The sequence below is a fragment of the Hyla sarda genome, chromosome 5 (genome assembly GCF_029499605.1).
Source record: "Hyla sarda isolate aHylSar1 chromosome 5, aHylSar1.hap1, whole genome shotgun sequence".
Taxonomy (NCBI): Eukaryota; Metazoa; Chordata; class Amphibia; order Anura; family Hylidae; genus Hyla; species Hyla sarda.
In genome coordinates, this window is record NC_079193.1 from 293,712,549 (window position 1) to 293,734,581 (window position 22,033).

Genomic DNA, 22,033 nt, shown 5'->3' on the forward strand with positions numbered 1-22,033 from the left:
CCACCTCCTCCACTGCGTCCAGTGTAACGCTACGGAGGAAGCAGAGTGATGTACAGATCACAGCATCTGCGGCAGTGTGGCTATTGTAATAGCTGATCTGATCGCCCACAGCACGGCTGCGGGGATCAGATCAGCTAAGATGGCGGCCGGTGGTTCCCTCACCTGCCTCTGCTGCTCTCCCGGGGTCTTCTGCTCTGGTCTGCTGAAAGACAGATCAGTGCAGAAGTTCGCCGATAATACTGATCAGTGCTATGCCTATGCATAGCACTGAACAATATTTGCAATCAAATGATTGCTATAGATAGTCCCCTAGGGGGACATAATAGGTTAAAACTAAACGTCAAAACTACAAAATTTGAAAAATCCCCTTTCCTCAATTAAAATTGAAATGATCCCTTTTCACCGCATGTGTAAATGTCTGATCTATCAAAATGTAATGTTAATGACCCCGTGAGGGGAATGGCGTAAACGTTAAAAAAAAGTCCAAAATTGCTGCTTTTTGGTCACATTCCATTCACAAATTTTTTTTATAAAAAATGATCAAATAGTCACATATACACAAATGTGATACTAAAAAAAACTACAGATCATAACGCAAAAAATTAGCCCTCACACATCCCTGTATATGGAAAAATAAAAAAGTTTTATAGGTGGTAAAAATATGGCGATAGGGTGGTAAACATACTGAAATATAAAAGTTATGGATTTTAAAAGGCGAGGAGGAAAAACGAAAACGCAAAAATTGGCTGTGTACTTAAGGCCAAAATGGGCTTGGTCCATAAGGAGTTAAAGCTTACATCACACACATAAAAAAGAAAAAAAGAAAAAAAAAAAAAGTTAGTAGCTAATCCTGACCATGTACATCGAAAGGCATTTTCACACTACCGTTTATTATGCCCGTTATGCTCTCCCGTCAACTGCTACTAACGGGTCATAAAGGATCCCATTCATTTCAATGGGTTCCTTTATCCTGCCTCCTCTATATCGGTTACTGTCAGTTATTGATTTTGTCCGTTATTTTGGTGGGAGAAATGATGGTGCTTGCACAAATTTTTTCTCCATCAAAAATAACGTACAAATAACGGCCGTTATAAGTTAAACATTGAAGTCTATGGATGACAGATGACCATAAGTGTCATCCGCTATGCTCCCTTATTTTATCTTCCGTTATGATCAGTTATTGCTACTAAGTATGCTCAGTAAAGTCTCACAACCAGGGGGGTAAAAAACGGGTTAAATTTACTAGACAATAACGGTTAATAACAAATTAAATAACTGACAGTAACTGATTACACATGTCTGTAAATTTTTTGCAGAATATCCGTTAAAATATCAGACATCTGTCATCAGTTATGACCAGTTTTTTAATTTGATGCGTTATTCTTTAATAACTGGTCTATAACGTGCGGCTCCTAACAGTAGTGTGAACCTAGCCTAATTTGTATGCCTCTATAACCTATATTTATTATTAAAATACCTATTTTCATTAGCTACAAAAAACAAATACAGGGGCGCTCCATAGTGTTATCAGTCATAGGATATGCCTTAATAATTAATAGAAGCGCTTGGTTGTGCAATGGGCAGGCACAACACTGATCAAGGCATAAAGCAGTTTTCTTCATGAACCTGATGAAGAGGCCAGGCCAGGCCTTGAAACTCATTGTTCTATAGTTAATAAACATGCTATGGAGCATTGAATGAAACTGAAGTATATTCCCTGCATCAAGGTCTGTTGGCGCCGGTGAAAATTCCTTGGAGTGAAGTTATTGATTATCTTTTCATAAGCTCACAGTGTTAGAAATCCTCTCAGGAGGGGGAGTGTCCCTCTCGTGGTGGTGGGAGGTTGGTGTGTGTGGTGGCAGGGGGCATGTCCCTTACTTTTGGTGGTGGGAGGTGATTGGTGTGTCTGCTCATGCAGCCTTGTCCATGAGACATCTCTTGTCCATTACTCATGGTAAAGCCTGATGCTGCCGCAGGACTGGTTAGTGTCCCAGTATGGGGACCCCTAAAAAATTTTTTTTTACAGACTTGGTGGCAGCATTTATTTAAAAAATGATATAAAAACTTTTTTTATGTTGTACATCTTGGCAGAACAATAGTTTTTCTAATATACTTCTTTAAAAAAAAAAGTAAAATGTTAGTAAAGAAAACTGCCTCTGAAAAACCCACCACTAGGGGTCCCCATACCTCCTACTGCCGCATGAGGGTGTCCAGGGGGTCATAGGCATGAGATGGCTGAATGACAAAGCTGCAGGAGGAACACAGCCGGCAGCAACACTGCTGTAACACAGTCTTACAAATCATGTGTCTCCAAGCATGCCTGGAAAGCCAAATGATGTCGGGGCATGCTGGTAGTTGTAGTTTTGCAAAATCTGTAGGCACACAGCTGAGGGCAACACGGCTGCAAAAAAGTTATCAAAACACTGCACTGTACTTCCAACTATTCCAAAACTACCAGTCCCAGCATTATAGGACTGCCTAATGATGACACACATGAATGACATAGGAAGATGTAAGTTATGCACTCACAATATTGTCTTTGGTGGTAGAGTACAGGCACTCTCCAATAATCAGTGTGTGTGTGTGTGTGTGTGTGTGTACAGCAGGAAATCAGAAAGGAAAGGTTTACAGAGCAGGGCGGCCAGGCTCCTCCAAGAGCTGTGAGGGAGGGGGAGGAGTCCTCACAGTGCAGGCAAAAGAGGACAAGTTCCCTCCTTTGAGACAATTGAAAACACATTAACCCCTTAATGACCAGGCTCTTTTTTTTTTTTTTTTTTTTTTTTTTTTTTTTTTTTTTTTTTTTTTATAAATTTGTTTTCTTAGTGTTCACCGTGCGGTATAATTTACTTTATAGCTTTATAGTACACGTCATTACGTGTACATAGTGTATGGCAATACCTAATATGTATTTATTTATTTATTTATTTTTATTTTTTTACTATACAGGTTTTTATTGGGAAAGGGGCATTATTATAAAAAAAAATTTATATATTTTTTTTTTTCACTTCATACTTTTATTGAACAACCTTTTTTTATTATTTAACTTTTCACTTTTAACAGGTTATACTATGCTGCAATACATTTGTACTCCAGCCTCTGGATCTCACAGGCTTCTGTACCAGGCAGACAGGAGGCCATGATTTGGCTGCCTGCTGCCATAGCAACCAACAGCGACCCGCGATTGTATCTCGGCGCTACTGTTGGTGAACAGGGGGAGCACAATCCCCCTTTCAATACCATGGATGCCGTGATCAGGATTGATTACAGCATCTATGGGGTGAATGCTGCTGGGATCTGCGTGATCGCGGCAGCTGTGGCGGGACCCCGGCTGTGATTGACAGCCGGGTCCTGCTGCAGATCTCCTGTGCTGAACATGTCGGGTGCTGGGACTTATGCATACATCCTATAGCGGGAAGGGGTTAAGCAGCTGTAATATGCTGTTTTTTGTTTTTTATTTTTTTGTGAAGTATGGGTGATGGAGACATAACACTTACATGTACATGTTCAGGAGGAGGTACTGAGTAACATAACAGTTTTTTTTGTGGGATCTGACAGGTACGCTTTAAAAGGGCAAATTTTGTATGGCTTCAAAAAGTGTCCTGAAAAACAGTGTAAACGTAGCCTAAGGCTTCCTGAATCCTTTGTAGTTGTAATGTGTTAATTTTCTTATCGGTTGACAATTGATTGTATTCCACACTATTGAACTTGTGTTTTTAGGCCTTTTGGACGCACCATCACAATGCACAAAGACAGCAGTGGACATGTTGGGTTTATCTTTAAAAATGGCAAAATAACCTCTATTGTGAAAGACAGCTCGGCTGCAAGAAATGGCCTTCTGACTGGGCACAACCTGTGTGAAGTTAATGGGCAAAATGTAATTGGAATGAAGGTACGTCAGCATGCTGCCATCTTCAGGTCACTGATGTTATGTATCTCCGTTACCACAAGGACACGTGTATGTGCAGGAGCCCATTTCTTTTGAGAAATCTGACCCTGCCTAATGCATACAGGTCATGGCCATAAATGTTGGCACCCCTGAAATTTTTCTAGAAAATGAAGTATTTCTCACAAAAGGATTGCAGTAACACATGTTTTGCTATACACGTTTATTCCCTTTGTATGTATTGGAACTAAACCAAAAAAGTGGAGGGGGAAAAAAAGCAAATTGGACATAATGTCACATCAAACTCCAAAAATTAGCTGGACAAAGTTATTGACACCTTTTCAAAATTGTGTAAAAATGTGATTGTTTCAAGCATGTGATGCTCCTTTAAATTCACCTGGGGCAAGTAACAGGTGTGGGCAATATAAAAATCAGATAAAAAGCTGAAAGCAGATAAAAAGGAGAGGAGTTCACTTAGTATTTGCATTGTTTGTCTGTGTGCCACACTAAGCATGGACAACAGAAAGAGAAGAGAACTATCTGAGGACTTGAGAACCAAAACTGTGGAAAAACATCAACAATCTTAAGGTTACAAGTCCATCTCCAGAGATCTAGATTTGCCTTTGTCCACAGTGCGCAACATTATCAAGAAGTTTGCAACCCATGGCACTGTAGCTCATCTCTCTGGGTGTGGACAGAAGAGAAAAATTGATGAAAGGGGTCAATGCAGGATAGTCCAAATGGTGGATAAGCAGCCCCAAACAAGTTCCAAAGATATTCAAGCTTTCCTGCAGGCTCTGGGAGCATCAGTGTCAGCACGAACTATCCGTCAACATTTAAATGAAACGCAATGCTATGGCAGGAGACCCAGGAAGACCCCACTGCTGACACAGAGACATAAAAAAGCAAGACTACATTTTGCCAAAACAAACTTGAGTAAGCCAAAATCCTTCTGGGAGAACATCTTGTGGATAGATGAGACCAAGATAGAGCTTTTTGGTAAAGCACATCATTCTACAAAGAAAAGAACACAGTACCTACAGTGAAATATGGTGGAAGTTCAATGATGTTTTGAGGTTGTTTTGCTGCCTCTGGCACTGGGTGCCTTGAATGTGTACAAGGCATCATGAAATCTGAGGATAAACAGATTTTGGGTCGCACTGTACAGCCCAGTGTCAGAAAGCTGGGTTTGCGTCCGAGATCTTGGGTCTTCCAGCAGGACAATGACCCAAACATATGTCAAAAAGCCCCCAGAAATGGATGGCAACAAAGCACTGGAGAGTTCTGAAGTGGCCAGAAATGAGTCCAGATCTAAATCCCATTATACACCTGTAAGCGATCTTAAAATTGCTTTTGAGGGAAAAGGCGCCCCTCCAATAAGAGAGACCTGGAGCAGTTTGCAAAAGAAGAGTGGTCCAACATTCCGGCTGAGAGGTGTAAGAAGCTTATTGATGGTTATAGGAAGCAACTGATTTGTTATTTTCTCCAAAGGGTGTGCAACCAAATATTAAATTGAAGGGTGCCAATAATTTTGTCCAGACCATTTTTGGAGTTTGGTGTGACATTATGTCCAATTTGCTTTTTTTTCCTAAATTTTTTTTGGTTTAGTTCCAATACACGCAAAGGGAATAAACAGGTGTATAGCAAAACATGTGTTACTGCAATCCTTTTCTGTGAGAAATACTTAATTTTCTTGAAAAATTTCAGCGGTGCCAACATTTACGGCCACGACTACAATTTTAGTCCTAAATACAGATTGCCTTGCTTGGCACAAAAACAATAAGACCAGTATTGTTTTATTAATGTGATGTAGTTCTGCTATCACACTAAGGTCCTTTCAGATAAAAGATTGATCAATTTATGTACATATTTCCCACTGCGCTGCATATTCATCTATGAGCAGACACACAGGGCCTTTATGCAGTACCCCTGTGTGTGCAGTGAAGTTTGAAGGTGGACCTCGCGCCGCCTCCAAACCTTACTGCACACACAGGGCTGCCGCGAGTAGCCCTGTGTGTCTGCTCATAGGAGAAAAGGCAGACTATTTCCCGCTACGCAGTGGATTTTTCACAGTGTGAAATACGCTGCATAAATGCTATGTGTGTGTTTTTTTTTTTTTACATATTTTTTATTTTATTTCCAGTTTCTCAATATTAAATTATTTAATATATTTTTACAGGATTCCCAAGTTGCTGAGTTGCTGTCCAGCTCTGCAAATGTGGTTACACTGACTGTGATGCCGACTTATATTTTTGAGCACATGGTGAAAAGGTAAGGCGCCCCTTATCCTAAACCAGTGTTTCCCAACCAGGGTGCCTCCAGGTGTTGCAAAACTACAACTCCCAGCATACCCGGACAGCCTTCGGCTGTCCGGGCATGCTGGGAGTTGTAGTTTTGCAACACCTGGAGGCACGCTGATTGGGACACAATGTCCTAAACTCATAACTGAAGTACACCTGTCTGGTTGTGTCAGCACAAACTGAAAGGGAGTTATGAAACCACTGCACCTTATAGAGGAGTATATGTCATACAAGATAAAGTAGTGTTCTGGCTTAGTGGCTGGTGGATCTCCCTTATTCAGCAATATAATAAAGCTTAAAAAATGTATGTGTCTGATTGCGGGGGGTCCGACCACGGTGATTCTACAGAATGGTGCTCCGGACCCCACCTTCTGAGACAAATCGGTCTCTGCTCAGTCAATCACTGGCCACAGCGGCTTCCTGCCTCAGTTATTGATTGGCTGAGCGGGCCGTCACTGCCTGAGGGCCCATTCACACTACGGAATCTCTGCTCTGAGAAATTCCAGGCTGACAGCGATTCTGTGTGCAGCAGATGTTGGCAGAACAAGTGGGGAATCCGAAATTGCGGCAGTGGAACGTCCGCTGCAGAAATTGTGCAGTGTAAAAGGTGCAGCAGAATCCCATTGAATGGGAAGCTGCTGCAGTGGATTTTCCAATGGTTTTTAAGCCAATGTGTGTTTTTTTTTTTTTTTTTCTTTCTTTCTTCTCAGCAGCCTTTCAGGTCATATCGATATAGGACACCTTTTATTAATGCTATAGGTATGGTTTTGTGGTATCTTCACCAACGGCATTTGTTGTCTTAGATTGGCTGTCTGGGCATGCTAGAAGTTGTAGTTTTGCAACAGCTGGAGGCCCACTGCTTGAGAAACAGCAAACAGTTGGGAAACTGTATGCAGAAATCCAGTGAGAGGTGAAGTGGATTGGCACTCTCCACAATTGCAGATCACTTTATTCGGCAGTCATGTCATAGATACAGATAAGGACTGAGCCCTTTTTCGCAATTCTGACCACCGTCACTTTACGCATTAACTCTAAAACGCTTTTACAGAATATTCAGAATTTTTTTTTTTGACATATTCTACTTTATTTTGGAGGTAAATTTTTGTCGTTGCTTGCATCCTTTTTGGTGAAAAATCCCCAAATTTCATGAAAATTTTAGCATTTTTCTAACTGAAGCTCTCTGCTTGTAAGGAAAATGAATATTCCAAATATAATACAAACAAATACAATATGTCCACTTTATGTTGGCATCATAAAATGGACATATTTTTACTTTTTGAAAAAAATTAGAGGGCTTCAAAGTAGAGCAGCAATTTTCAAAAATTTCATGAATTGCAAAATCTGAAACGACAGATGTTATAGAACTACAACTCCCAGAAGCATGCCTGGGCAGTCTAGGCATGCTGAGGGTTGTAATTTGGCAACATCTGGACGGCTACCGTTTGGGCACCACTGTAACAGTGGTCTCCAAACTGTGACCCTCCAGATGTTGCAAAACTACAACTCCCAGCATGCCCAGACAGCCTTTGGCTGTCTGATCATGCTGGGAGTTACAGTTTGGCACCCACTAGGAAGGGCAGCAGTAAATATCCCCCTCGGCGATGTGCTGGGATGCCTGCTGAATGATTCCAGCAGGCATCCCGGTCCGGTCCCCAACCGGCTAGCGGCGGGGACCGGAATTCCCACGGGCGTATGCATATGCCCTACGTCCTGAAGAGGTTAAAGCAGAGTTTTATAGAACTGATATGGTAAAATAGCTGCAGGTGATCTTTCCCCACTGAAGTACGCCATCAGCGCCGACCTTGGGGAAACAGTGCCTTAGATACTGCCACAGGTACACCTCAGATTACCTCATATGACAGGGAGTCAGAAATTTAGACAAAGTTGATTGGAAAATGTCATGTTTATGAAGCTTCTGATAGGCTCATTGAGATCATATGACAGGGTTTCCCAACCAGGGTGCCTCCAGCTGTTGCAAAACTACAACTGCCTTTGGCTGTCTGGGCATGCTGGCAGTTGTAATTTTGCAACAGCTGAAGGCACACTGTTTGGAAAACACTGATCTACAAGATGATTAGCTCAGTGTGTCTCCAGCTGTTGCAAATTACGTTGTAGATCTGTGTTTTCAAAACAGTGTGTCTCAAGCTGTTGCAAAACTACAACTCCCAGCATACCCGGACAGCCAAAGGCAGTTGTAGTTTTGCAACAGCTGGAGACACACTGTTTTGAAAACATTGATATACAAGATGATTAGCTCAGTGTGTCTCTAGCTGTTACAAATTATGTTGTAGATCAGTGTTTTCAAAACTGTAACAGCTGGAGACACACTGAGCTAATCATCTTGGCGATCAGTGTCTTCCCATATTGTGTCTCTCCAGCTGTTGCAAAACTAAAACTGCCAGCATGCTCTGACAGCCAAAGGCCGTCCGGGCATGCTGGGAGTTGTGGTTTTGCAACAGCTGGAGGCACCCTGGTTGAGAAACGCTGTCATATGATGTCAATGAGCAGAAGCTTCTAAAACCATGACCTTTTCCAATCAACTTGGTGTCAAAATTTCCTGACTCCCTGTAAATTTTATAAATTAAATGTTCTGTCAGAAACATCTAGTTTAAAAATAGCTTGCTGTGCACAAAGTAGATCTACACTACATGCTAAACCGCTAACTTGTTTCCTTTCCTCCAACAGAATGGCTTCCAACGTGATGAAGACCTTAATGGATCACTCTGTTCCAGAGGTTTAATACTATTGTCCTCCTCCTTTTACCCCAGTCTTAAAACCTTGGCTGAGCTAGGACTGACTTTACAATACGTATACAGCAGGGTACCCTCTCTGAGAGCAAGGTTTCTACTTCTGCATGTTCACCTTTTTGTGTTGTACAAAACAACAAGTCCTTTTGCTGTCAGTTCTATACGATATCTGCTCATTTACCTTTTTACCAGGTAGAAATCTGTGCAACTTCCATGTACTCCAGAACCTGTTTACAGCCTCGTATCTAGTCCTGTAAAAGCCCAATGAGTTATACAGTATATTTTGATTACTATTTAGTCTCACAACTGATAGCTTGCATATAAATTCTTGCTGTCTGCTGGGAAATGAGAAAATGCACTATATTCATGGAGGGCAGGAGTACGTTTCTGATAAAACGCTGTAATTTTATATCCTCGAGAGCTATTTTCCTATGTACGGATCCTGATATATTTGCATGCCAATTTTTGCTATAGATATGCTATTTATGTTGCAAAATGATCAAAATATTAACTCTTGCACAATGTAAACTTATTTTTGAAGAAAAACTATAGCCATGAAACATTAACCATGTCGCCACCTATTATTTAGCAGCCATATGTTGTCTATTTGTTATGGGGGGGCTTAAAGTGAATCTCCAACTTTTGTTTTTCCCCCTGCAAAATTCTTATGCTGAGTATTTTAAAGGAGATATCCCCTTTTTTTTAGAGCCCAAATGCTTTAAAATAATAAAGTAGTTACCACTTCATTCCCATGCTGCTCTCCACTTGACCCCACCCCCCCAATTCAGGCTTCCATCTGCACCCTAGTCCTTCTTTTTGGAGCAGTGATTTGGTAACCACCGCAGTCATAGGTTGTAGTTGGGGCATCATGGTTCCCATCACTGAGCAGTGATGCCTGGAGAATAACCAGTGAATGCTGAGGCGGCTAATTGACTACTTCCAAAAAGAAGACTGGTGCTGAAGGGAGCCTGAATGGGGGATCAGCACAAGATCAGAGAGATGGGGAAAGCATGGATAACCCCCTTTAAAGGGGTACTCCGGTGAAAAACATTTAAAAAAAAATAATCAACTGGTGCCAGAACGTTAAACAGGTTTGTAAATTACTTCTATTAAAAAAATCTTTACCCTTCCAGTACTTTTTAGCAGCTGTATGCTACAGAGGAAATTATTTTTGTTTTTGAATTTTATTTTTTGTCTTGTCCACAGTGCTCTCTGCTGACACCTGATGCCCTTATCAGGAACTGTCCAGAGCAGGAGAAAATCCCCATAGAAAACCTATGCTGCTCTGGACAGTTCCTGATATGGGCATCAGGTGTCAGCAGAGAGCACTGTGGTCAAGACAAAAAAAAAGAAGTTCAAAAAGAAAATAATTTCCTCTGTACCATACAGCTGCTTAAAAGTACTGGGAGGATAAAGATTTTTTTTTTATAGAAGTCATTTACAAATCAGAGTTCCCCTTTTAAGTCTGAGTTCACACCTGCATTGATTTTGTTTCCTGTTGTCCAAAAGTGATAGACTGTACATCAGATATCATCTGTACTTGATGGACCTGTTTGACTGGGAGCTCTCAGGGTTTGTCTGTGCTTGACAAGAAGCATAGCGCTGCCGGCCGTGTCATATTTTCAATTGAATATAACAGAATGTGCAATGTTGGTGGCAATGCAGATATGAACACAGCCTGAAATATCAGAAAAACTAGACTGCTACAGAGATCTAAATCCTGTGTACACTGAGCATGGGAACTTATTGCGCATTCTATCACTCTATATAGCAGCGGTCTCCAACCTGCGGACCTCCCAGATGTTGCAAAACTACAACTCCCAGCATGCCCGGACAGCCAACGGCTGTCCGGGCATGCTGGGAGTTGTAGTTTTGCAACATCTGGAGGTCCGCAGGTTGGAGACCGCTGCTATATAGCATGCTGGAATCTTGGCTCCGACAGTATAGTGACAGAAATGAATTGCACATAATTTTAAACATTAATAGATTTATTAAATAAATATATATGGTATAAAAGATACTCCCGTTCAGGTCCCATTGTGAAGGCATGGCATCAATAATGTTGCCCTTTGCACCCCCCCCCCCCCTCAAGTTTTTTTTTTCTTTTTGTGGTGCAGCTTTATTTTACATCTGAACTCTCCTTAGTGACACCATTTTACCTAGCACCAGAACATATTTGGATCCCCTGTTTTGGATCTGATCCTGTTGGTGCTGTAATATGGCGGTGTAAATAAAGCTGGGTGGGGGTTGGGTTGCATTCTTGCCTCAGAGGTTGGTTTCTGCTGGGTGTAGGTGGTTTAGAGGGCCTCCAATTTCTTATCTTCACGTATCTGTGTACTGTCCATACAATGTAACTGTTACACCTGCTTTTGTTCCTTTTTGATAATTATAAAACCCTTTTTTTAAAGTGCATTGGGTGAGAACTATTGGTGAAGGTGGAGCCAGATCCAGTTTGAGCAATACTGAATACTCCATTTTAAAGGGTTAACTCCAGTGGCCAGCCTTCGGAACATTTAGTTCCGAACGCTGTGTGCGTGCTGAGGGGGTTGGCCACGCCCCCTCAATGCAAGTCTATGGGAGGGGGGGGCGTGACGGCGACTTGCATTGAGGGGGTGTTGCCGACCGCCGCAGCGCACACACAGCGTTCGGAACTAAATGTTCCAAATATTGGCCAGTGGAGTACCCCTTTAACACTCCAGCACTCGGCCATGTTCAGAAGCCTCAAAGAAGATAGTGCTAGCGGAGCATGGCTGCAGGTTCTCCATTTATTCAGGGGATAATTTATTTCAGTTCTCAGATTGCAGGGGTCCGAGCAGACGGACCCCCCCCCCCCCACCGATGAGCTAGTAATCCCCTGTCCACCGAACTAACTTTTGATCTTGATAACAACCTTTTTAAGTGTAGTAAGGGTCATAGCGTAGTGGTATTGGCCTTGTAACCACATCTTCTGAAAATGGGAACATTACTAGAATGGTCCAATACATTACAACTTTTTACATAATGTCCTATCTATTCCATCAGTTCAATGTCACATAGTGAACTTTGTTCTTTCAGTGCCCTTTGACCTGGAATGTACTGCTGCTAAAGTCATGTGACATGTATCCTGGATCACAAGCTACACCGCAGCGTCTTACACTCTGTACTCCTATAATGCTGTTCTCTACTTCACATCAATGTGTGTATTGTGTTTTTTTTTTTAGCATTATGTACGATGCTCTAACATTGCAAACATATTACCATTTAACCATTTCAGGTCTGTATATTTTGTATACAAGCAAAACATGCTTAAATCGAAATAAAGAGTAGAAAACCTCTTGAAAAATGTTTATTTATTTATTGCATTATAATGTAGGATAGAGGTTGTGCTCTATAAGAGCTGGAATGTTTCACATTACATCTTACAGGAATAAAGTTCTAAATATCATGTGGGACATGTTTGCTGGACAGATCAACCATTTTCTATGAAACCCCTGCCAACTTCTCTATATACAGCGTGAAAAAGATTGGAGTTTTTACATGGTTTGTATTTGGGCATCTTGCAAAGAAATGGTCCCTTTTAAGACCAGGGCCCACTTGCTGTATATTCTGTAGTATAATGTACAGTATAGTGGGTGACAAACTTAACATGTCACCATTTCTCACTAAATGTATTTCCTAGGTACTATGGACATTAAACTTTCAACATATGTTGGTAACAACCCATGTACAAAAAGTTACAGATTTGTAAATTACCGCTATTAAAAAATCTTAATCCTTCCAGTACTTATTAGCTGCTGAATACTACAGAGGAAATTCTTTTCTTTTTGGAACACAGTGCTCTCTGCTGACATCCGTCCATTTTAGGAACTGTCCAGAGCAGCATATGTTTGCTATTCTCCTACTCTGGATTTGCTTCTGTAGTATTCAGCAGCTAATAGGTACTGGCAGGATTAAGATTTTTTTAATAGAAGTAATTTACAAATCTGTTCAACTGGTGCTAGAAAGTTAGAGTACCCCTTTAAAAAGCAATCCAGACCCTTGTCATTGCAAATTAAGATCAGCTGGTTCAGTCTCAACTGATGGCTACAAAAAGGTCTAGTTGCCAAGGTCCATAAATATTGGGACATTGATACAATTCTAACATATTTGGCTCTATACACCAGCTCAATTGATTTGAAATGAAAAGAACAAGATGTCCTTTAAAGGAGATATTCAGTGGTGAAAAACTTATCCCCTATCCTAAGCAAAGGGGATAAGTTTCAGATCACGGGGGGCCGACCGCTGGGCCCCCCGCCATCTCCTGTACGGGGGCCCCGACAACTCGTGTGAAGGGGGCGTGTTCACCACTGCACGAAGCGGCGGCCGACATGCCCCCTCAATACAACTCTATGGCAGAGCCGGAGCGCTGCCTTTGACAATCTCTGGCTCTGCCATAGTGATGTATTGAGGGGGCGTGTCAGCCGCCACTTCGTGTCGTGGGTCAACACATGCTATCCGGCCAGCGAGCCGGGGGCCCTAGCGGTCTGACCCCCTGCAATCTGAAAATGATCCCCCTATCCTTAGGATAGGGGATACGTTTTTCACCACTGGATTACCCCCCCCCTTTAACTGCAGATTGTCAGCTTTAATTTGAGGGTATTTACTGTACATCCAAATCAGGTGAACGGTGTAGGAATTACAACAGTTTGCATGTGCACCCCACTTGTTAAGGGACCAAAAGTAATGGGTCAGAATAATCATAAATCAAACTTTCACTTTTTAATACTTGGTTGCAAATCCTTTGCAGTCAATAACAGCCTGAAGTCTGGAACGCATAGACATCAGCAGACATTGCTGGGTTTCATCCCTGGTAATGCGCTGCCAGGCCTCTACTGCAACTGTCTTCAGTTCCTGATTGTTCTTTGGGCATTTTCCCTTCAGTTTTGTCTTCAGCAAGTGAAATGCTGCTCAATCGGATTCAGGTCAGGTGATTGTTTTGGCCATTGCATAACATTCCACTTACTTCCCTTAAACTCCTGGTTGCTTTGGGTCATTGTCCATCTGCACCATCCAATGAGTTCTGAAGCATTATGCTGAATATGAGCAGATAATAATGCCCGCAAAAACTTCAGAATTCATCCTGCTGCTTTTGTCAGCAGTCACATCATCAATAAATACAAGAAAAGCAGTTCCATTGGCAGCCATACATGCCCACTATGCCATGACACTACCACCACCATGCATCACTGATGAGGTGCTATGCTTAGGATCATGTTCCTTCTCCATACTCTTCTCATAACTCTGGAACAAGTTGATCTTGGTCTTATCTGTCCATAGGATTTTGTTCCAGAACTATGAAGGCTTTTTTTAGAGGTCGTTTGGTAAACTCTAATCTGGCCTTCATGTTTTTGAAGCTCACCAATGGTTTCCATCGTGTGGTGAACCCTCTATTCATTCTGGGGAAGTCTTCTCTTGATTGTTGACTTTGACATATGTCTACCTCCTGGAGAGTGTTCTTGATCTGGCCAAGAATTCTTCGGTCACCCACCACAGTGTTCCTGGGTCTTTTGGTGTTGCTGAGCTCACCAGTGCATTCCTTATTTTTAAAGGGGTACTCCGGTGCTTACACATCTTATCCCCTATCCAAAGGATAGGGGATAAGATGCTTGATCGCGGGAGTCCCGCAGCTGGGGACGCCCGGGATCATGCACGCGGCACCCCGTTTGTAATCAGTCCCCGGAGCGTGTTCGCTCCGGGTCTGATTACGCTCGACCGCAGGGCCGGCGGCGTGTGACGTCACACTCTGCCCCTCAATGCAAGCCTACAGGAGGGGGCGTGATAGCTATCACACCCCCTCCCATTGGCTTGCATTGAGGGGCGGAGCATGACATCGCACAGGGGCGGAGCCGTGACGTCACATGCCACCAGCCCTGCGGTCAAGCGTAATCAGACCCGGAGCGAACACGCTCCGGGGACTGATTACAAACGGGGTGCCGCGTGCATGATCACGGGCGTCCCCAGCTGCGGGACTCCCGCAATCAGGCATCTTATCACCTATCCTTTGGATAGGGGATAAGATGTCTAAGCACCGGAGAACCCCTTTAAAGCTGTCAATACCAGCAAAGGCTTTTGTACAAGGTATTAAATAAATAGCAAAAAGTGTGTTCAATACTTTTTCCCTGTGTCATTTCACATTATTACATGTAACTTAATTTCTGATTATCTTTGTATGTATAAATGATTTGGGTTGTTACCCAAATTTCCTGTCAACAGCACTTTTGTTAATATATTTAGTGAGAAAAATGGTGCCATGTTTAATACTAATTTCACCCAGTGTATATAGTGATTGGGTCCTTAAACCTGAGGTCCACTTTAAAGCCAAGACACTGTTTACAGGTAAGTGCTATAAACAGAGATGTGCCATTCATACATTTCAGTAAAAAGTATACAAATAATATACAGAAGTGTAGAAGGGCCTGCCCTTCTGCCAAAGCTAAAAAACATGTCAAAAGCTAAGATCAGGCAAAATGTCAGTATGGCGAACCCCTCCGTTCATTTGTTATAAGCACGTGACTAGAGTTGAGCAAACTTACAGTAAATTGTCTGGTAGCGAACCTTGCGGCTCGGCCCTTGATTACTTTAGTCTACGTAAATTAGTTCAGCTTTCCAAGGGCTCTGGTTGCCTGGAAAATTCCGGGATGACAGTCTTAGGTCTCCTAGGACTGCATCCACCTTTTCCAGGCAACTGGAGCCCTTGGAAAGCTGAACTAATTTACGTAGACTAAAGTAATCAACAGCCGAGCAGCAAGGTTTGCTACGAGCCAATTTAATGTAAGTTCGCTCAACTCTACAGGTGATGCCTCATTCCATAACTCTGCACTCAATGGATTCATGACCTATAATGGAGCCCATTAATTGTAGTCATTGGGACTGTGCTCCAAGATGGCGATTGATCTATACCATACAACCAGGAAAAGTCTAGGACAGTGTTTCCTAACCAGGGTGCCTCCAGCTGTTGAAAAACTACAACTCCCAGCATGCTGGGAGTTTAGTTTTGCAACAGCTGGAGGCACCTTGGTTGGGAAACACTGGTCTAGGCAACAAGAACCAGACCAACCTTAACTTTTGACATGTCACAAGTTAATTTAACGCTAACTGGATATATTCCAATTTGAGCACTACATGTTGAGCTGTATATTATACACTTGTGCTGGGCGGTATACCGGTTCATACCGAATACCGACATTTTTTTCCTGCACAAAATGAATTTTTCCCATACCGCAATACTTGTTAGACCCCTCCCCCCTCGAATGACTAAATTACCAGCCGCAGCACACTGTCCCCACATCAGGGAACTAATCATATGTGACCTGCGAGCGCTCCTTCTCTAACCCGCCCCCCCCCCCCCCAATCATATGTGACCCACGAGCGCTCCTCCCCTCCCCCAATTAATGATCAGCCGCTGCGCTGTACTGTGTATTCCTGTGCCCGGGCTGCAAATATTAAACAAACTTTCACTCACCTTCACCTATGTTCCCCCGTTGCTCCTGTAAAGGCCTCACACTCTTCCTGGGGATGGGAACGTCACAGAGCAGTCAGCCTATCACTGGCCGCAGTGATGTCCCACCTCGGCCGGTGAGAGGCTGAGCCCACTGTCATGTAAGGAGCCGGCCAGCTCCTTACTTGACAGTGCACTCAGCCTCTCACCGGCCGAAGCGGGACATCGCTGCCGCCGATGATAGGCTGACTGCTCTGTGACGTTCTCATCCCCAGAAAGCAGCAAGAGGATCGCAGCGGAGGACCGTGAGGCCGATACCGGAGCAACGGGGGAACATAGGAAGAAGGGGAGTTACAGTTTGTTTTTTAATATCTGCAGCCCGAGCACAGGAATACAGAGTACAGTACAGCGCAGCAGCTGATAATTCATTGGGGGAGGGGAAGAAGGAGTGCTCGCGGGTCACACATGATTTTGGAAGGGTGGGGTAGAGAAGGAGCGCTCGTGGGTCACGGGGGATACCGTTAAATACCGTGGAACTGCCATAACTTAAAAATACTGCGATACACATTTTTGGTCATACCGCCCAGCACTATTATACACCGCTCCTCCTTTCATGCTAGAAGGTCTGGATTACCAGTTGTGTTGATATGTTCCTTGATGGGACAATAGGTAATCTAGACAACAAAAGGAGCACAAGAAGGTTCCCCACGTAGACTAGACTGAGACTTTATCAGTTACAAAAAGAGGGGGTAATGGACCATTATCAATTCCAGTAATACAAACTGTAGGTACTATAAAGGAAATCTGTGAGGCAAGGGCCACATTACACGGATTTTACAAAATAGTGATATGTCAAGGCACATTCTCTGAAGCAGCATTATACACTCAGGCACCACACAACATAAAAACAAACATCACTTAAAAAAAAAATTCAAGTCTGGAGCAGTGAACATGGAATGTAAACGTTCAATATTGCAGCTTCCACAATAAAATCTGTCTGTCTGCTGATCCTGTGATTATAGTATTGCAGGACTGATTCATCCACATACATGTCACAGCATCTAAGAAAGAAGGGACAATGCTGGATTATGGAAACGCATGAGAAACACTTGTATACAGAGTTTTATCAATGCAGGTACAAACCTAAAGGCTCTCCTGGTGTGCAGCTTGATTTTAAGGGAGTGTACTTGATGGCAATAAGTAACATGCATATTTCCTGGATCAGAGTTAAAGGGGTACTGCACTGGAAAACTTTTTTTTATTTTTAAATCAACTGATGCCAGAAAGTTAAACAGATTTGTAAATTACTTCTATTTAAAAATCTTAATCCTTCCAGTACTTAACAGCTGCTATATGCTCCACAGGAAGTTATTTTCTCTTTGAATGTCCTTTCTGTCTGACCACGGTGCTCTCTGCTGACACATCTGTCCAGAGTAGGAACAAATCCCCATAGCAAACCTCTCCTGCTCTGGACAGTTCCTTACATGGACAGAGGTGTCAGCAGAGAGCACTGTGGTCAGACAGAAAGGAAATTCAAAAAGATAACTTCCTCTGTAGTATATAGCAGCTGATAAGTACTGGAAGGATTAAGATTTTCAAATAGAAGTAATTTACAAATCGGTTTAACTTTCTGGCACCAGTTGATGTAAAAAAAAAATATATATATTTTCCAGTGAAGTACCCCTTAAAGGTTCAGACCTCCAACAATCAGGATAAATCTGCACTACTGAATGCTACTCTCCCTGCCTGTGTCCCATAATCAAGACACTCTCAGACTTAAATGGAGAATTTCTCTCAATTCACATGACACGGAGCCTGGAGAGAACGTGCTGAGTGCGAACTTCTTCCGCCCCGCTCTCCTGATCGGTGGAGGTCTGAACACTCAGACCCCAATCGATTAAAACTTTTGACACGTCAAAAGTTTTGTATAATGCCAGTGGCCATTTAATATTATGGAAAATGACCCAGACTTTGTCTGAAACTGAAGGATAATATTTACCATTAGGCTAAGTTTCCACTTGATTTGTTTTCTGGCAGTTTTTGGAATACTGTCACTGCAGTTTTTGAGTCAAAATCAGAAGTGTATTCAAAAGGAATAGGACATATAAAGGAAGGATTTACACTTCTCCTCCCTTATGGATCCACTTCTTACTTTGGCTCAAAAACTGCAGTGGCAGATATCCCAAAACTGCCAGAAAAAAAACCAAGTGGAAACTTAGCCTTAAAGGGGTACTCCGGTGGAAAACTATTTTTTTTTTTTTAAATCAACTGGTGCCAGAAAGTTAAACAGATTTGTAAATTACTTCTATAAAAAAATCATAATCCTTCCAGTACTTACTGTATTAGCAGGCTTTATACGAAAAGTTTTCCACAGGCGTACCCCTTTAAGGAGAACCTGTCACCTTAATGTTGCCTGAAACATGAGTCATCAGGATGGTCCCTGGTGGTTTCTACCTGCCCTTAGTGGATAACCAAAGAGAACTATCAGTCAAGGCTGGTAGGGCAAGAAGAAGCCACCAGGGATGACCCCATTGATTTGTGGTCCAGTTGGAATGAAAGTAATGACAGGTTCCCTTCAAGGTCTAGACCTGCCACAGTTGGGGAGGCATCTGGCTACAGACAACCAAGAGTAATAGTAGATCATGGCCTGCTGGGATGTGCTAGCACAATTCTATTCAAGCTGTCAATTTCTCACCTATACTAAGCACGAGGCTGTTATTGTTTTATTGCCTTCAAGTAAAACTCAGAGCTGCTGCCTGATGCAAGTTTAGTGACCATGGAGGTACAGATTGGAGCAAACCGTTCAATACTCTGCATAAAATCACTTGAAGTATAAATGTTTTACAGTTATATATATTTGTTTCCAGATTTTTTTTTGAAGTACAAATTTTGCGAGAATTAAATCTGTCCCACTGATCGCAGATGCAGCATGAAGTCATTTGTATATTGAATGAATTTTTCTTCTAGGGTTTTATGAAAAATTTTTTTTTTCTTTTTTAACTGTTCGGCTTCTATGTATGATTGTACATAACAAGCTGCAGATACAATTTCTTAAGTATTATTATTATTAAAGAGTACCTTTCACCAAACTAAACTTTTAATATATTGTTCCTTATGTAATCATAAGACACTTTGCTATTTACTTGCTATTAAAATTCTCAATCTTTATATGTTTTAAATGGGATTGAAAAACCGGTCACTAGGTGGCTCTGTTCTGATCCCCAGTTAGTTTGGTGTTCACCCGGACTTGCACAAGTCCAAACGAAGTGGCATGGCAAAGCACAGCTCTCGCAGGCTTCAGTGACGTTGTGCCTGCTGGGGAACGCCCAATTTCTCTTGCCGGGAGCTCACACAAAGTGAGCAAGGGGAAAGGTATGATACACAGCTTTTTTTTTTTTTTAGGGCAGGAGGGGTGTCAGGAGTAGTTAGGGAATATAATCTGAGTTAATTTAGAAAATATGGTTTGATGACAGGTACTCTCTAATAATAATAATCATATTTTAATGCCCCCAAAGAGGATCCATGCACAAGCAGTGTACAAGGACTTGTAGCATTTTAGTAGATTAACAGGTAAATCTCTTGGCTTTCATCATTTTTGACTGGAGTCACAGTCACATTATTTTGCATGCAATCACTTTACCTGCATGACCGGTCATTCTTTCTAGAATTCTTCCTCCAATGAGGTCCCAGACGAGCAATTCTCCAGTGTCATTCCCTGATAGAACGGTCTGACCATTCCAGCAGAAGCATCTACGTGAAAGGAATGATGAGAAAAATCAGCAACTGGGAAGAGTGTCAAGATTCTTCCACAAGTCAAACTTGTGGAAGATTTATCAAAACTTGTGCAGTGGAAAAGTGGAGCAGCTGCCTACAGCAGCCAATCAGATTGCTTCCTTGATTTTAATTTTATTTTAAAAAAGGCATATAAAAAATTAAAGAAGCGATCTGATTAGTTGCTATGGGCAACTGCTTCACTTGTCCTCTGCACAGGTTTTATTAAATCGCCCCCTCTGTTACAGATACTTCTACCAAACACCGTGGTGCTGAATGATGGAGCCTAGTGAGTTTTCTGTTCTACATATAGAATAGAGTCACAAGACAATATTTTAAATGATAGAATACATAGACAACATATACAGTGGTGCACCCACTCAGCCGGAGAGCCCCAGGGCTAGGCTAGGACCGCGTGGACTACATTGCCATCTCCATACACTGTAAAGCATTTCTAATCAGAACCACCAAGTGTACATGAACATTCTTTTGGTGGATCCACTCAGAGATGCAATGCCGTCTTGAAATGGACAATGCTGCCCTCGGGATGACCGGCAGAAATTCTGAACAGAGATTCTGTGGCGTAAACCAGGCCTTAGGCCTTATTTACAATGGTGTCCAAAGGCTCTGTTCAATGCCAAAAAACTGAGCCAGACAGTCCATTGCACAATGGACACCAACAGATTCCAATGAATTTATTTATTCAGCAGGATCTGACCAGACAGAAAAGTACAGCTTGCAGCTTTTTTTTGTCTGCTCAGGTCCCCGCTTTTTAAATGGATTCTGCGATGGAGCCCCCTGAATAGCAGCAGATGTAAACTTAGCCTTCTCAGTAAAAAGCAGCTCTAGTAGGCAAAAGCTTCCAGATTATAGCATTTCTTTCTGCAACATTTTTCTAATTGCTCCAAAGCATATACAAATTAAAAGATAAATAAATAAATTTAAAAAAAAGCAAAATTGCCGAGTTGCTCATAGTAACCAATCAGATTGCTTCTTTCATTTTAAACAAGACGTCTGCAAAATAAAAGAAGCGATATGATTGGTTGCTATGGACAACTGGGCAACTTCTCCTCTGGACAGGTTTTGATCAATCTCTCCCAATAACTTTAGGAGACTCACATTAAGAGTCTTCTAGTGTTATATTGTAAAAGTTCTTGCTGTGTGGATCAGCAGGGGGGACTGGAACTAGTGTTGTATGGGGTAAACTGAGTTGTCGGGTAAGAAGGGGAGCGAGGTGACTTTGGGACATTAGGGTTTTGAATTAGTTTCTGATGACAGCATGTGTGCAGCATTCTATCATGTTACACATAAGATGTATTACCTTTGTCTTTCTCCAGAGGACAGAGAAGAGATTAACATGCCTGTTTGGACATCAATGATCTTTAAGCAGCCATCTTCTCCGGCAGAAAGTACATGTCTGACATCTGCAAAATGAGATTAAGTATTAATAGATTTGTGTCCATGCAAACATTTCTCACTCAAACTTTTTAAGGGCAATGATCCGGACTACAATAAAGGGAGATTAAGTCATGAAGCAGGCACCATTACGATTATATTACAGTCTTAAACCATACCTGGACTCAAAGCAATGTCATGGACCGTTCCATTATGGCAAGGAAGCTGATGTAACACACAGGAATCTGCAATATCCCAGATGCTGACTACACCTTCTTTAGTTCCAGAAGCCAGCAGGGATCCATCGGAGCTCACACTTATTGTGTTCACCTATAGAATTATAAACCAGAAATGGTTATTATTAAATAGTTATAGTAAATTATTTAACTACTTAAATTGTTTTACTACCATCAGCATTGGCGCTCTGTTAGCTCAATACGTTCAAATGATGGGAGTTTTTACTCTGCTCAACTCCAAAATA

The 22,033-nt window shown here is 42.1% G+C and overlaps 2 protein-coding genes across 7 annotated transcripts in view; one reads left to right on the top strand and one right to left on the bottom strand.

Annotated features, from left to right (window-relative positions):
• The window catches only part of SDCBP (syndecan binding protein), a 42,840-nt gene extending 32,601 nt beyond the window's left edge, over positions 1–10,239 (top strand). The window contains exons 7-9 of one of the 2 annotated variants that reach the window (XM_056522003.1): positions 3,718–3,889; positions 6,063–6,154; positions 8,869–10,237. In XM_056522003.1, the coding sequence (XP_056377978.1) occupies positions 3,718–3,889; positions 6,063–6,154; positions 8,869–8,923 (319 nt within the window). In that variant the 3' untranslated portion in view covers positions 8,924–10,237. Of the gene's footprint in view, positions 1–3,717; positions 3,890–6,062; positions 6,155–8,868 lie in introns of both variants that reach the window. The other variant, XM_056522004.1, reaches the window with a different exon arrangement.
• A 6,582-nt stretch (positions 10,240–16,821) lies between these two features.
• The window catches only part of NSMAF (neutral sphingomyelinase activation associated factor), a 77,541-nt gene continuing 72,329 nt past the window's right edge, over positions 16,822–22,033 (bottom strand). For all 5 annotated transcript variants that reach the window (XM_056522007.1, XM_056522006.1, XM_056522005.1 and 2 more), the window contains 4 exons: positions 21,732–21,882; positions 21,479–21,581; positions 20,027–20,136; positions 16,822–17,447 (listed from right to left, as the gene is read on the bottom strand). In XM_056522007.1, the coding sequence (XP_056377982.1) occupies positions 17,353–17,447; positions 20,027–20,136; positions 21,479–21,581; positions 21,732–21,882 (459 nt within the window). In that variant the 3' untranslated portion in view covers positions 16,822–17,352. The remainder of the gene's footprint in view (positions 17,448–20,026; positions 20,137–21,478; positions 21,582–21,731; positions 21,883–22,033) is intronic.